Source organism: Mustela erminea, chromosome 6 (assembly GCF_009829155.1).
Source record: "Mustela erminea isolate mMusErm1 chromosome 6, mMusErm1.Pri, whole genome shotgun sequence".
NCBI classification, from domain to species: Eukaryota; Metazoa; Chordata; class Mammalia; order Carnivora; family Mustelidae; genus Mustela; species Mustela erminea.
Window position 1 is genome coordinate 20,539,102 of NC_045619.1, and position 16,796 is coordinate 20,555,897.

At 35.5% G+C, this 16,796-nt stretch overlaps 1 protein-coding gene across 4 annotated transcripts in view; it reads right to left on the reverse strand.

Annotated features, from left to right (window-relative positions):
• Positions 1 to 16,796, reverse strand: part of GAS2L3 (growth arrest specific 2 like 3) — a 38,740-nt gene that overhangs the window by 19,226 nt on the left and 2,718 nt on the right. For 3 of the 4 annotated variants that reach the window (XM_032346631.1, XM_032346632.1, XM_032346634.1), the window contains one exon: positions 5,472 to 5,519. In XM_032346631.1, coding sequence (XP_032202522.1) covers positions 5,472 to 5,495 — 24 coding nt within the window. In that variant the 5' untranslated portion in view covers positions 5,496 to 5,519. Of the gene's footprint in view, positions 1 to 5,471; positions 5,520 to 6,420; positions 6,934 to 16,796 lie in introns of those variants that run through there. The other variant, XM_032346633.1, reaches the window with a different exon arrangement.

A 16,796-nucleotide genomic window follows, 5' to 3' on the forward strand; every position in this document is an offset into this window, starting at 1 on the left:
AGGGCGTCCCCAGGGGAAGATGGGGAACATCCCAGTGCAGGGTGTGAGAGCACAAGTGAGCTGAGAAAAACATCAACTCAGGGAGTAGGTGGTAGCAACAATGGGAGATTGTTATATTCACAGGGATTTATCAAATTGAAGCCAAGTTTCTCACAAGCCGTAAGAGGTCAACTCTTTCAGAATAAGAGAAAACTAGAATGAATCCTGTGGTGACTGGAATATCTTACCAGAAAGCAAAGAAGGCTCAAAGAATAATAGGTCAGCAAGAAGGGACTTCTACTGGATAAATCAAGAGCACCTTGAGCATTAGACATTGAATAAAATAGAAAACTATCAGTTCATATAGATATAAATATATGAACAAACTGGGATTTTGATGAGGAATGAGTTTGTTTTTTTCTTTTAAGATTTTATTTGTTTATTTGAAAGACAGAGATCACAAGTAGGCAGAGAGGCAGGCAGAGAGAGAGGAAGAAGCAGGCTCCCCGCCGAGCAGAGAGCCCGATGCGGGGCTCGATCCCAGGACCCTGGGATCATGACCTGAGCCGAAGGCAGGGGCTTAACCCACTGAGCCACCCAGGCGCCCCGAGGAATGAGATTTTTATATGGTTTCAAAGTATTTCCCCACAAAATACTTTCACAAAGAGAAGAAAGTAATTTTACAGTAGAGAAACCTGACAGTTGGCAACTTAAGCAAGTGACAAAGGTAAACACAATCAATAATGGGACAAATAGAAATCACATTCTACCCGAAAGGTTGCAGTGAGAAAACACAGTATCCCTCTGTGATATTCCTGCCAAATATGCATAACCTGAGTCTAATCATGAGAATACAACAGACAAATCCAAACTGAGAGACATCCAACAAAATAAATGGTCTCTAATCTTCAAAATTGTCAAGGTCATTAAAGAAAGCAAAGATACTGTTCTAGACAGATTAAGGGACATGACATTAGGTGGCAATACTGTACCAATGTTAATATCCTGGTTCCAGTTATTTCATTGCTGTTGTGTAGGATGATGTCCTTATTTGTGAGAAATACACACTAAACTACTGAGAGGTAATGGGGCATTAGACTGGCAACTTACTCTCAAATGGTTTAGCAAACAAATATCTCTGTTCTACACTTAACAGCTACTTTGTAGGTTTGTGATTACCTTAAAATAAAGGTTTTTTAATTTTAAAAAGGAGGTATGAGTATAGTTAATACCAAGTGCATCTATTCCCTTCTTGATTTTTAAATGTAGATCATTTTTCCTTCTAAAATATATTAAACTCTTCGACCTCAGCCGCAGCAACATCTTCCTAGGAACATCGCCAAAGGCAAAGGAAGCGAAGGCAAAAATGAACTATTGGGATTTTATCAAGATCAAAAGCTTTTGCACAGCAAAGGAAACAGTTAACAAAACCAAAAGACAACTGACAGAATGGGAGAAGATATTTGCAAACGACATATCAGATAAAGGACTAGTGTCCAAAATCTATAAAGAACTTAGCAAACTCAACACCCAAAGAACAAATAATCCAATCAAGAAATGGGCAGAGGACATGAACAGACATTTCTGCAAAGAAGACATCCAGATGGCCAACAGACACATGAAAAAGTGCTCCATATCACTTGGCATCAGGGAAATACAAATCAAAACCACAATGAGATATCACCTCACACCAGTCAGAATGGCTAAAATCATCAAGTCAGGAAATGACAGATGCTGGCGAGGATGCGGAGAAAGGGGAACCCTCCTACACTGCTGGTGGGAATGCAAGCTGGTGCAACCACTCTGGAAAACAGCATGGAGGTTCCTCAAAACGTTGAAAATAGAACTTCCCTATGACCCAGCAATTGCACTACTGGGTATTTACCCTAAAGATACAAACGTAGTGATCCAAAGGGACATGTGCACCCGAATGTTTATAGCAGCAATGTCCACAATAGCCAAACTATGGAAGGAACCTAGACGTCCATTCAACAGATGAATGGATAAAGAAGATGTGGTATATATATATACAATGGAATACTATGCAGCCATCAAAAGAAATGAAATCTTGCCATTTGCGACAACGTGGATGGAACTAGAGCGTATCATGCTTAGCGAAATAAGTCAAGCAGAGAAAGACACCTATCATATGATCTCCCTGATATGAGGAAGTGGTGATGCAACATGGGGGCTTAAGTGGGTAGGAGAAGAATAAATGAAACAAGATGGGATTGGGAGGGAGACAAACCATAAGTGACTCTTAATCTCACAAAACAAACTGAGGGTTGCTGGGGGGAGGGGGGTGGGGAGAAGGGGGTTGGGGTTACGGACATTGGGAGGGTATGTGCTTTGGTGAGTGCTGTGACGTGTGTAAACCTGGCGATTCACAGACCTGTACCCCTGGGGATAAAAATATATGTTTATAAAAAATAAAAAAATTAAAAAAAAAATCCCCCCCCCAAAAATAAAATATATTAAACTTATTGAAGTGTATTTAAGGCACGTCTTACTACACAAAATAAAAATCCATAACACCATTGTTAATCCAAACTTTGGAGAAAAAAAAAAAAACAGTTGTTTCCAAGTTCCTATGATGAGAAGCAAATCATTGAAAAAAATCCCAAAGCAAGGGGGGGGGGGACCTGATTACATACCACAAGGGGGAAGCAGAAGTAGCGAAACTCAAAAAAATATTAAAAGATTAAAAATAAATAAATAACTCATTAGAGGGCCATTATTTTAGGAACCAAGAGTAGAGATTAGGGAATGAAATCCTAAATATATAAAGATATTAAAAGTTATAGGAAAAATCAAGATGTCTTTTTTATTTATTTCCTCTGAATTCTCTTAAAATTATTTCAAAGGGAGTATAGCAAAGATTGACTATTTAAATCTTCCTTTCATAAGTATGTCTTATTTCTGTTAGCACATGGTAGTCAGTTAAATATTTGTTAAATAACTGAAGACATTAGCAAATGACTCTTTGCACCATCAAAATCAAGATGTATCTTACAGTTGAAGATATTTTATAGCAAATAGAATGTTATTTATCTTTTAACAATTTGGCTGAGCTGAAAAAAGGCAGAGCAGTTGCAAATGTTTGTCAAGGAAGGATGTGATACAGTTAGAAGGGTGGTTTTGAAAAAAATTGTTTGTGAAAATGAAGAGGCTAACATTAACAGAAGCCATTCTAATTTCTTGCCACATTAGGGAAAAGAGTATTTGGATTCTCCTATTCTTGCCCAAAAAAGACTACAATAACTTGGGCTAGTCAGTACCATAATTCATGTTGTTAAAATTTAGATGTTAACAGCAAAAACTGTACATATAAATGTCCTCAAACATGTCAAACCTGTCATATTGCAAAGATTGTTAATCCACAGGCAATCTATAGATGAGCTTGAGTACATACAAAAACTTAACTTACAATTAGGCAAACTTTTATGCCTATACACAAATGGGCCTTTTCTCAGTTCATAGCTTTTTGTCAGATTCTCAAAGGGGACTATGTATGACCCAAAAGAGATCAGGAACAATTGTTCATTGATTTTTTTTAGACCGTATGTTTATTTACTAATCAGAATGAATGATATAAAAAAAAAAAGGAGCAAGGAAGATCTTAATGTATTAAATTAACAAGAAATCAGCTGATAAGCTACCTACTGAATGTCTCCTCTCTATGAGGCACTTATGAATAACTACACAATGGTCTAATAAAATTAACAGAGAAAGAGGTGAAAATCCTACAAAGTTTTCACACTCATCAGAGAGAGAAGCAGAAACATCCATGTCAAGAGTACTCTTAGAAAAGAATTAATAAAGATGGATCTATAGACTCTAGATCAGAGAAGGTTTCATGGAACTATAAAACAAAACTCTAAAGAAAAATCACCAAGCTAAGAAAATATTAATGGCATTAGAGTAGAATGAGAAAAACACAGTCAATGCAGCAATTATAAAAAGCACCCAATAAAGAATCAAGAAAATATAATTAACATGAAACTGATGACACTTCTGAGACTTAGATCAAAAGAGAACAAATTGAAATAACTGGATAAAAAAATAGTTTTGAGTAATAAAGGAGTTTTGAGCATACTCAATGGGGATTTGAGAGGCCCCAAAGAGCAAGCATAAGACCTTTTGGGAGACTGCCATGGACTCCCAAGTCCCAAAAGGGAAAGAGTATAATAGAACTCTTTATTAATACAGCTGCATAGCACACATAGGAGGGAGTATAAGCAGGATCATATTCAGAATTGTTGTTAACATTTGACAAATCAATCATCTTTAGTATTCACCACTGTCATCGTGATAAGCATTCTTTTGAAAGAAAAAGAAAGGAAGGAAGGAAGGAAGGAAGAGTTTCATGACATAGGTATAATCTCCAGTTTTATATGTGGAGAGTTTGGTAATACCAATGATACAATCAAACTGCTGAAGTGTCTACTATGCAGCATACATTCTAGTAGGCACTTTGCTCATGTTCTCTCATCGATTCCATTGATTTCCTGAACAACAACCTCATCTTGGAGGTGAAGATGCAGAGGTAAAATAAACTTTCAGAATCTTACAGAGTTGGCAGAACCAGAACCAGAAATGATTGATTCTGAAGTTCTCACTTCACAAAGCAAATTTTATTATCAGCTGCTTGCATCTTTATAGGTAGAATTTCAATGTGATTTTTATCTTTAAATTAAGATTCAAGCATATTCTAATTATATCAAAAGAAAACTTTTAAAAGAATATAAGAGTAATATAGCAAATACCAATTCTGGAAATCATTCAAATGTAAGATTATTCTGGTTTGTCTAATTATCTCCATCTTGTTTCCCTTCACCCAAAACAAATAAACAAGCAAAAAAAAACCACTTTAAATTTTAAGTTTTAATGTCTGGTCATTTATAGGCATTACAGGGCACAGGCATAATTATCTAAAATAATTTATAATTGTTTTCATTGAGAACTCTTTTAATTACAAATACATACTAAATTGTAAGGAAAGGAAAATTATAAAATGTTCCAATTCCCTTCCCAGGGTAGCAGGGCTGACACACCAATTCTAAGCAATTTTTGACTTTTTAAAAAATTTTATTAACATATAATGTATTATTTCCTTCAGGGGTACAGGTCTGTGAATCATCAGTCTTACACAATTCACAGCACTCACCATAGCACATATCCTCCCCAATGTCCATAACCCAGCCACCCTATACCTACCCCCACACTCCCCAGCAACCCTCAGTTTGTTTCCTGAGATTAAGGAATTTTTGACTCTTTACAAATAATTTGTATAAGTGAAAGCTTAAAATCTTTTCAGAACTAGAAAGTTAAAATATAGTCATTTCTGTTATTAAAATTTCATGCTTAAAACAACTAGTACAGTAAAAGCATTTGGGGATAATTTTAGTATTCTAATTATTATAATTTTATATAACCTCACATAATTATTATCTTATAATTTAAATACATATTTTCCCAAGAAAAACACTTACTTGAGTTGCAGGTTGCATGATCATCTATATTGAAATGAAACTGCTTTTCTGAAAATAGAACAAAACATTAATATGCAAATAATGGTAGTTTTCCTACTCCCCAACCCCCAAATTTTAAGGAATTTGCTTTAGTCTCCTAATTGACTGAAAACTTCAAACTTTTTCTTCTATTTAGAACAGTGTGACTGTAGAAGAAATCAATAATCACTCCTAGCTTCTCACTTATGAAAGTACTCCTCATTTAAAAGAGGAAAACCTGAAACAGTTTCTGGCCTAATATCAAGGTAGTTCTGGAAGCATCTGGCTAGAAAAATAAAACTGACAATAAAACTTAGCATATATAAAAGTCTCCCCAAAATTTCCCCTGTAAACATAATGTAAACTATAATGCAAACACCAACAGCACAACAACTGATACGGAAGTCAAGTATCTCTCATCTGATTTTTATAAAGAGATCATATAAATTCATCTGGACTCTGCAGAAATTCACAAGCTTAGCCATTAGCCTCTTCTGCCAGACAACAAGGTAGTAAAGACAGATATCAACTTTAACTATAAAACAATACTCAATGCCTTCCCATAATAAATTTTCATAAGCTGTTTTCTACATAAAATACTAAAGACAAAAAAAAAAAAAGAAACAGCAATTTTAACTCCAAAGTACTACTTTTGGAATCTATTGAAAAAAAAATACAATTTTAATTAATTAGGTTAGTATAATTATTTATTGTAATTTTAGAGGGAAAAAAGGTGAAGAGCTTAAAAACACTCAGAATAAAAGAGACTATATAAAACCTAGGATTTTTTATTGCTTATGGCAGCATAATATACTAGTCTATTTTTTATTATAAACTACCATTAAAACATTATAAAAAAATTAAAATGGTCTATAATGCTGTCAATTTCCAAGAAAAAGTTATTTTCTCCTCTAAGTTTTGCCAAACATACCTCATGCACAGTATCAACTACACATACGACTTTCCTTTCAGGAACATTTCTTCTGGTACCAAAGTTGAACTTGAGCTAAATCTAACTGAAAAGTCTAATATTACATCACGTTTTCTTTGCGGGAAAGCAAAGGACAGCAGAATGTCCTTTTTGATGTCATTTTTCCTTCTCTCTACCATAGCAAAAGGCCAAAGTACAATTGAGCATTACTAATGAGCTTGTTATGCTTCCCACGAGCTAATTCAGTGGAGAATACATTTTCCTTTGGCATAAATAATTCTTTGTCCTCAACAAAGATCCACAGTAAGAAGCTTCCGAGACTATTTTTTAAAAATGCAGCAAAGAAGCTGCTCCCATTAAAATAAGGAGTCCCACATAATCAGACAAGAGCTTTAACAGTTGGAACTGCCAACCCAAAACAAAAGAAGGCCTAAATTATAAGGCGTCTGCAAATCAAGAACAGTGACACATTCACAAAGAAGCTATCACAAAAATGTTTCGTAGTTGCACTTTTTATGGAAAATCCAACAAAACTGGTTTTACGAAAGAAATAAAGAATTTGTGCACAACCTTCAGTCACTTGAGCTTTAGCAGAAAAGTCTTTTTTATACATATTTTTCAAAGCATTCTACTTGTGTAATACAAAGAACTACTCTTAGGATGATAAAAATATAACCACCTGTATTACCTTTAAAAAGAAATTTTCTAATAAATTGTACTCAAATAGGCAATAATGTAACTTCATATATGAAAAACTATCACATATACAAATACATGCTTTTATTGGAAAACTATAAACTGATGAGATTGTACCAGTGAATCAATTAATTAATGAGTACTCATCATGTTCCAGATCCTGAGAGCCAGTTATTGATATTTTCTAGTCATTTACTATTCTTTTTCTAAACCATTTTTGTGTCCTCAGTTATTTAATCCCAACAGTAGCATCTATTCTACAGTTACCCCTATCCTGAGTCTGCATCACAATCACAATTCTTACCTCCCATTCATTTTGTTACTACCTACCCTTCTATCTTTCCCTAAAAGTCTCAGTCTCTATTTTTCTCACATAAACCAAATATGATGAATCAGCAACACTTCATTTTTGGAGCTGCAGTTTAATCAGCAAATTATTGCCTTTATTTTGTTTTGTTTTTGTCTTTCTCTCTTTTGGGAGGAGCCTATTTCAATTCTTTGACAACTTGAGGAAGTCTTTTCCTTTAGATTTGGGCAAGAAGATCTCTGATTTGACCAAACTATACTGTAATCCTGCTGGGAATCATTCACAAGACCAGGATTAGAGATCTTAAAGGAAGAGAACTAAACTTTTACAGTCAGAGGAAATCAGAAACGCAAAAGGCACTCACTCATCCACCTGAAACCTGAACAGAATTTGGGCCTAACCCACTCATCTTAGAAACAGGTTCAGTCATGAGGTCCTCAAGATCATTTATGGTTAGCCTCTTCATACCAATTTAACTTAAAATCATGATGGCAGAAAATGCCAACCTGTTGAACAGATCCTTCTTCCCACAGCTGTAGGCTTTGAAACTGAGTACATTTTTATCCCCCACCCACATTGTAAGATATGACGGGAGGTGATAAGGTGGAATAGTACATTCCCGGTACAAATGGGGGAGGGGGGAGTTTGGGGAAAAAATGACAAAAAAGCAAAGAAACAAGGTAAGTTTTTTCAGGAAAAAAATGACATTAACTGCCATCATACCACATTTAGCACTCAGACACCAGATTATTGCCAAAATACATAAACTTTAGGGATACGATAAATGCCAAAATTGGGATAGTGGGATAATGCTTACTGTTGAGGAGTGGGAGAAAGATGAGACTGGGAAGAAATGCCCAGAAGCTTTTCAAATGCACTGGTAAGATTTTATTTCAAGATAAATGGTGAGAACACAGGTGTTATTATACTAGTCTGTATGCCTTTCTGTATGTAAAAAACCATTTCATCATTTTTTAATGCTTCATTTAGAAAAATAACTGCAGAAGATATCTGGATTTTTTTCAGGGTCGGGGGATGGGGGACTTTCTTAGCTTTAAAGTTTGGGCTGAATATTTCCTAATTGCCTAATAGGGAAAATAGAAATGCTACAGTCATACCAAAGATATTTCATTTTTTAAAATATGCACTAAAATAACACATCATAAAAGCACCAGCTCTGGTAGTAGAAAGTAGCAGACACAACTGGTTTGAATTCCAGGTCCAGCACATTAGCTATATGACCTTGGGGTGCTTAAATTTTCTGATTCTCAGTGTTCTCATCTGTAAAATGGGATACCACCACCGCCTCCACATGGTTATTATAATAATTAAATGAGATGACACACATGAAGTACCTGACACATAACTACCACTTAACAAATGAGTTGATATGATTAATATTTTGACGAGACATGATTATAGTTCATTTAATATAACTTATCAAATTAAAAAGAGATAAGGCCAGTAATACCTAGAAATCATTAAACATAATATGGGAAGCTTCTTTTACTAATAAATAAATATAGTTATAAGTGAAAGCAAAAGCTTTAAAATAGCCAGGTCATCATGGGGAGGATACTCAGATATGAATCCGTGACTCACAGTTCTCTTTGCTAGAATACAAGTCTTCAGGAACTTATCTAACATCAACCCTTTGCTCCATTCAGTCTGTCTGCTCGTTGTCCTCCCTCAGTTTTGTTCACTTCTGTGGCTACATCACTGTTCAGTCTGGATGCTTTTCCATGGGGTGAACACTCATGCACTGATTCAACAAGCATTTACTCTTCCTCTTTAATGAACTAGGACCACAACCAAGAGACACAGTAATGAACGTAACAGACATGTGACTGCTCTTATGGAACTAATACACCAGTTGGGAAATTTTTAAAAAGCAACCACACAAATGAATACACAGAGTTAAATCTTGACCATTTTACTCTGAAGGAAAGAACGGGGAAGGAAACAGCAGGGCCTACCTGAGACTTAGATCGAATGCTTAGAAATGGTTTAGCTGAGGGGAAAACATGAATTTGAAGAACGGTAGGAGTTAGGGAATGAGAGGAAGAGAATAATTTTTGCGAAGACTGAGGAGAGAACGTGGCATATTCCTAGAATCGAAAGAAGCAGGCATGGCTGCAGCAAGAACAATGTGTGGCGTGGAAGGGGACTGAAAAGTTAGGCAGCAGCCCCATCCCACTAGGCCTCCTGAAGATACTAGATTTTATTCTAGGCGCAGTCAGAAGCTATGGGAGAGCTTTAACCAAGGGAGAGACAATCTAATTCCGAGTTTCAAAAGAGCTCTTTGAGGGGGAGAGTGGAAGACAGCAGTGAAATAGTGATGGGTTTAACAGAGAAAGGGGAAAAGAAACAGAAAGGGGAGTGGCTAGAGATGGGGGAAAAGAACCAGGGGAAACAATGAAAGAAGGAGACATGGAGAGGGTAGAAACAGTGAGACCATATAGGAAATGGGAGCACACAGGTAAAGAGATGGAGAGGAGCCTGGCAGAGGAAGAGTTAGAAAATCTGCAGGACTGCAGTAGTTCGGTGACAAAGAGTGAGTGAGCTAGAACAGCAACATTATCTCCACTTTCGAGAAGCGGATGGAGTTGATATCCACTTTAGTCAGAACCAAGACCTGATAATGGTTAGAGACGAGGGGTGGAAGGGCAGAGTGAAAGGTCAAAAGTGACTCCCAGGTTTCTGGCTTAAGCAATTGAGCAAATACATAGTGGGAGCTTTTATTGAGGTGAGGATGATAAGAGTGTGAACAAATCGAGGCAGGGAACACAATACAGACAGGTCAAAAGCACTGTGTTTTGATCATGTTTAATTTGAGAAGACTTTAAAGACATTCTAGTGGAAGTGTTTGTCTGGCAGATGGTAATACTAATCTAGAGCCGAGAAGAAAGTTTAAGAGAAGGTAGAAATTGTCGGAAAATACTTGGGAGGTAAAGCTATTAAGAAGAATGAGATAATTCTTCTGTCTTGAGAAAGAAATGAAGAAAGCAGTAATAAGGGCCTAAGAACAAGAGAAAAAACAGAAAATCCAATATTAGTCCTGAGAAGGAGTTAGCATGGGAGATAGAGAAAGAATAGTTGAAAAGATTCTTCATCATCTTAACTAACCCAGGCTTATAATTTGTTTGATTAACCTCCTCCCAGTAGACCTTCCTGACTGGCCTGAATTACTTCTGATTCTATCTTTAGCTCTTGAATTTACACAGCATTTCCCCAATATCTTGCCTTTACTCTGCTTCATATCATTTTGTGTTATTTCTGTGCATTGCTTTGCCGACTATATTGTAAGTTCCTGGACTGCTGCTAGAAGCAGTATTGAAAGAGTATTCAAGCCGAAAGTTTAGGAAACATTTTTGGTAAATCTCTAGGGAAAATTGGGTTGTCTCTCTTCTCCATAGTGTTTCTGCTATGGAACAAAATGTGACAGCAGCTTGGAACCAGCTAAATCATAGACAAGTATCTACTGGGAGACCTTTTTTTTTTTTTTTAAATTTTTGGTATTCTTTATTATTTTCATGTGACATGAACTGATAAATTATTTTGCCTCTCAGCCAGCATTTCCAAGGTGGAATATGTACAATGGTTACTAGTCAAAGTACCAGCAGGTCAAATGAGATGCCTGATAACCAAAGGAATCACTAAGAAAAAAAAAAAAAAAAAAAAAAAGAATGGTGTATAGGCAGAGGGTCCAAGTGAAAAGCATAGAATAGCTGTGACAAGGGGCATGGATTCTGGAAGCAATGAGCTACTCAGGAACTTGTGTGCCTCAGTGAACAAGTACACTTTTATCCCATCTTTAATGAACTCCATTTGTGGTAGACAGAATAATGGTTCCCCAAAATGTTTACATCCTAATCCCCAGAACCTGTGAATACACTACTTTGTGGGCAAAATGGGCACTGCAGATTGAGTAAATTAAAGACTTTGAGATGAGTGATTATCTTGGTAGGTCAAACAAAATCACAAGAGTCTATGTAAGGGGAATGCCATGGCCAAAATTCCTGATGATCATAGATGCAAAAATGCTCAACAAAATATTAGCAAACTGAATTCAAGAACACATTAAAGAGATCATATACCATGATCAAATGGGATTTATTCAGGAATGCAAGGATGGTTCAAACCACAAAGCATTCAACATGATATACCATGTTAACAAAATAAAAAACAAATGATCAGCTCAATAGATATAGAAATAAGATTTAACAAAATTCAACACCAATTTATGAGACAGATTCTCAACAGAGCTGTTATAGATGGAACATAATTTAACATAATAAGGGCCATATATGACAACCTCTCAGCTAATATCATGTGGTCAAAAGCTGAATAGCTTTCCTCTAAGATCAAGAACAAGAAATGGATGCCGACTCTCACTACTTTTATGCAACATAGTATTTGGCAGTCATGGTCAAACAATTAGAAAAGAAAAAGAAAAGTATCCAAATTGGAAAGGAAGAAGTAAAACTGTCATTATTTACACATTACATGATATTATGTATAAAACATGCTAAAGACTATCAAAAAATCTTAGAACTAACAAATGAATTCAGTAAAGCCACAGGATTTAAAAATCAATACATAGAAATCTGTTGCTTCTATACATTAATAACAAATTATCAGAAAAAGATATTAAGAAAATAATCCCATTTAGAGTTACATCAAAAAGAATAAAATACCCGGGAATAAATTTAACCAAGAAGGTAAAAGACCTGTACAAACTGAAAATTGTAAGACATTGATGAAAGAAACTGAAAAAGATGCAAAATATGAAAAGATATTCCATGCTCTTCAACTGGAAGAATCAATTAAAATGTCCATATTACCCAAAGCAATCTACATATTCAATGCAATCTCTCTCAAGATTCCAATGGCATTTTTCACAGAAACAGAGCAGAACAATCCTAAAATTTATATGCTTGCTCATTCTCTGTCTCTGTCTCTCTCTCTCTCTCAAAAAATAAATAAAATCTTTAAAAAACACACAGCATGGTACTGGCATGAAAATATATAAATCAATGGAAAAAATTAAGAGAATCCAGAAATAAACCCACACATTTATGATCAATGTATAACAAAGGAGCCTAAAATATGTTATAGCAAATAGACAGTCTCTTCAATAAATGCAATGGGAAAACTGGACAACCACGTGCAAAAGAATGAAACTGGACCATCATCTTATACCACACACAAAAATTAACTCAAAATGGATTAAAGACTTAAATTTGAATGTGAGACCTGAAACCATAAAACTCTTAGAAGAAAACATAGGTGATAAGCTCCTTGATATCAGTCTTAGAGATGATTTTTTGGATCAAACTCCCAAGGCAAAGGCAACAAAAGCCAAAATAAATAAGTGGGACTACACAAACTAAAAAGCTGATGCACAAGAAAGTAAACCATCAACAAATGAAAAGGAACCAACCGAATGGGAGAAAATATTTGCATATCTTATGTGATAAGGAGTTAATATCCAGCTCAACTCAGTAGCAAAACAATCTGTCTAAAACTGGACAGAGAACTGAGGGTTGCTGAGGCCTGTGGGGTGGGAAGGATAGGGTGGGTGGGTTATGGACATTGGGGAGGATATGTGCTATGGTGAGTGCTGTGAATTGTGTAAGACTGATGATTCACAGATCTGTACCCTCGAAGCAAAGAATACATTATGTGTTAATTAAAAAAATGGACAGAGGACCTGAATAGATATTTGTCCATAGTAGACATACAGATGGCCACAGACACATGGAAAGACACTCAAAATCATTAATCATCAAGGAATGCAAATCAAAGCTACAATGAGGTATCACCTTACACCTGTCAGAATGACTTACCAAAAAGCCAAGAAATAACAAGTGTTGGTGAGGATGTAGAGAAAAGGGAAACCTCCTGCACTCTTAGTGGAATGCAAATTTATGCAGCCACTATGAAAAACAGTATGAAGGTTCCTCAAAAAATGAAAACAAGAACTACTATGTGATCCAACAATTCCACTTCTGGGTATTTATTCAAAGAAAATGAAAACACTGATTTGAAAAGCTATATGCATCCACAAGTTCACTACAGCACTGTTTACAATAGCCAAGATACAGAAACAACCTAACTGTCCAATGACAGATAAATGGAGAAAGAGGTGGTGTATGGATACAATGGAATATTACTCAGCCATAAAAACGAATGAAATCTTGCCATTTGTGACAATATAGAAGGACTTAAGGGCATTACGCTAAGTGAAGTAAGTCAGATAGGGAAAGACAAATACCATATGATCTCACTTATATGTGGGATCTAAACAAACAAACCAACCAAGCTGATAGATAAAGAGAACAGATTGGTGGTTGCCAGAGGTAGGAATTAAGGGGGTGGGCAAAATGGGTGAAGGGGTTCAAAGGGTAAAAACCTACAGTTTATAAATCATGGGGATGTGATGTATAACATGGTGACTATAGTTTATAATACTGTATTACACATTTGAAAGCTGCTAAGAGAGTAGATCTTAAAGGTCCCCAACACAAGAAAAAAAATTATGACTATGTATGGGGATGGATGCTAGCTAGATCTTTCATGGTGATCATTTTACAATATATACAAATATCAAGCATGTATGTTGTACATCTGAAACTAATATGTGACATGTCAACTGTATCTCAATAAAAATAAATTTTTTAAAAAGAGGGATGAAGAAAAGTCAAAGAAGCAGAGAAACAGATTTGAGATGGAAGGTGGAGACAAGGAACACAGGTGCCCTCCACAGCTGGAGAGGGGAAAGAAATGGGACTTCCCCCTGGAGCCTCCAGAAAGAAAGCCCTAATAACATCTTTTTTTTTTTTTTAGCTCATTTCAGATTTGTGACCTCCCAAACCATAAGATAACAAATTTGTGTTGTTTGCAACCACTACAGTTGTGGTAATTTATTCCAGCAATAATAGGAAAGTACTAGTAGAGAAAGGAAGCTATGCCCAGAGGGTCAAGATATTTGGCCCCAAGAAAGCAATATGCACCCAGAACGTGACTGGAAGATACAGTGATCCAACATACTGAAGCAGTGAGAAAAATGACACCAGTCTGTATAGTATGCTAAAAGATAAATAAAACCAAACAAACAAACAAACAAAAATGCAAAATTTATAGGTAAAACCCATTGTGCTATGTGCTCTCTAGCATCATCTCATGATGATGATGATCATCATCATCATCATCACTATCATCAAATGGCCCTGCCTTTGTATAACTGAGATTATTTATTCATTTCCTCATTTACATATTCACAAAGGCTTCCTATGTTTACTATTTCAGGGAATAGCACCAACAGTCACCAAGTTAAATAGATCATCCATGATTCCTTCCTCTCCCACACCTTTACTGTGTCCTTGCATTTGTCAGTTAAAATAGTGACCACATCTTTGTTGCTTCTACCTCTAAATTTCCTCTTCAGTATCTATGGCCACGCCTCTAGTTCAAGTCATCATCACCCCTCTCTCTAGGTTTACTGAAACAGCTTCCAAACAGTCACCCTCTCCCAGCTTTGCAAGCCTCCAACCTGTTCTTCATGTGCTGCAGCCAGATTGATCCTTCAGAAACCCTTATCTGAGGATACCTTTCTCCTTCCCTACTTAAAGCACTTAATGACCCTCCAATGCCTTCAGGGTAAAGCCCCAACTCCTCAACAAAGCTAGCAAAGCCTGATAAATCCCCTCTAGCCTCATCTCTAGACCCTCACACTCCAGCCATATTGAACTTCTTTTAGACCCTTCAAGCATGCTTCCTCATCTCTGGGACTTTGCGTGATGATCTATCTACATGCAACAATCTTCCTCCTCCTTTCTTCCAGACTCATTCCTACCTATTTCAGATTCAATTCATCTATTTAAAAAATTTAAAAAAAAAAAAAAACCTCCCAAACTCCTCCCTAATTTAGGTTACACAGCAATATATGCTTTTATTTTACTCTATACTTTCTAAAATAAGACCCTTAACATTCTCTACTTCTTCTACTACTGTGTAGAAATTAGTGCTAAAATTAGTACCAGAATTACTCCTAAATACAGTAAATGTTACATTTATCACTAAAGAGAATATGAAACAATAATGAAGTAAATCTGTGGTATACTCATTAAAGGAAAATGCAGCTTCCAAAGCAGATAAAGATATTTTCAAGAGAAAGAAATAAGATTCTTACAGCTTCATAAAAACACCACATGTTATTTGCAAAATTATAAAGACTATTCATTTGTGGGGAGTCTTTGCTTTTCTATTTGAAATTTTCCTTTTGCAATATTTCATAGAGATTCAACCTAAATAACTTAATTTTATGTTCAATAGAACTATTCATTTATCAAAAAACTTTTAAAGAACTTAAAACATTTTGCCTTTACATATGATAAACTAAAAGACTCTACGGAAAACATACCCATACACAAACACTAATATAAAGAAATATAAAAACAATATAAAGTATCTATTAACAAGAAACTGCTCAAATAAGTCGTCATACTTTCATTCAGTGGATTTATTCAGCCACTTGAAAAAATAATAGCTATATCTACTGATATGAAAAGATGTTATGTGACCAAAAGCAACCTGCAGAACAGCATGTATAATTATGTTATTGGGATCACAATGTTTTCTAAATTGGTGGAGGGAGGGTATTAAAAAAAAAAAACTTCTGAACACAGTCAAACAAGTTTTTCAACAGCCAATTTTATTTTTAGGATCCAAAATTGTAACATGTCACCCATCAGAGGGGAAAAAAAGTCGTTATGTTTGAAACTACATAAAGTGAGCTCTTCAACCATAGTTAACTGTATACTGTTACAGAAAAGTATATGTTGTGTGATAGTGGGCAGAAATTTCCATCAGTCAGCACTTCAGCAATATCTACCATATGACTAATGGTCATAGTACTATAAATTCCTAAGATGCTTTCAACATCAAAGATGAAACTAATGTTTAGTGCATATGCTACATTTTATTACATCCTAGCTCTTTAGAAATTAGTAATTTATTGATAAGATAAATGGCAACTTTCTGTTAAAACAACCTAGTACATAACAATGTAATAACATTTGTATTTTTAGAAGGAGAAACACTAAAGAAATACAAATGCAATGACTGCCTTATTGTGTAAACATGCCTTCGGAGCCATTTCTTTATGGCAGTTAAATTTTGATTAAAAATTGTGAAACTGGAAGTGAGATAAACTTACTGACAGACTCAAATTTCCTATTCTCTCAAATTCTATGTACATGACATGATTCTTTAGGTATGTAAAGGTGTATCTGATATCAAAGTATAGAAGGCAATAGGTAATAAGGAAATAAAACACATAAACACAGATATACACGGACATGTTACTGAA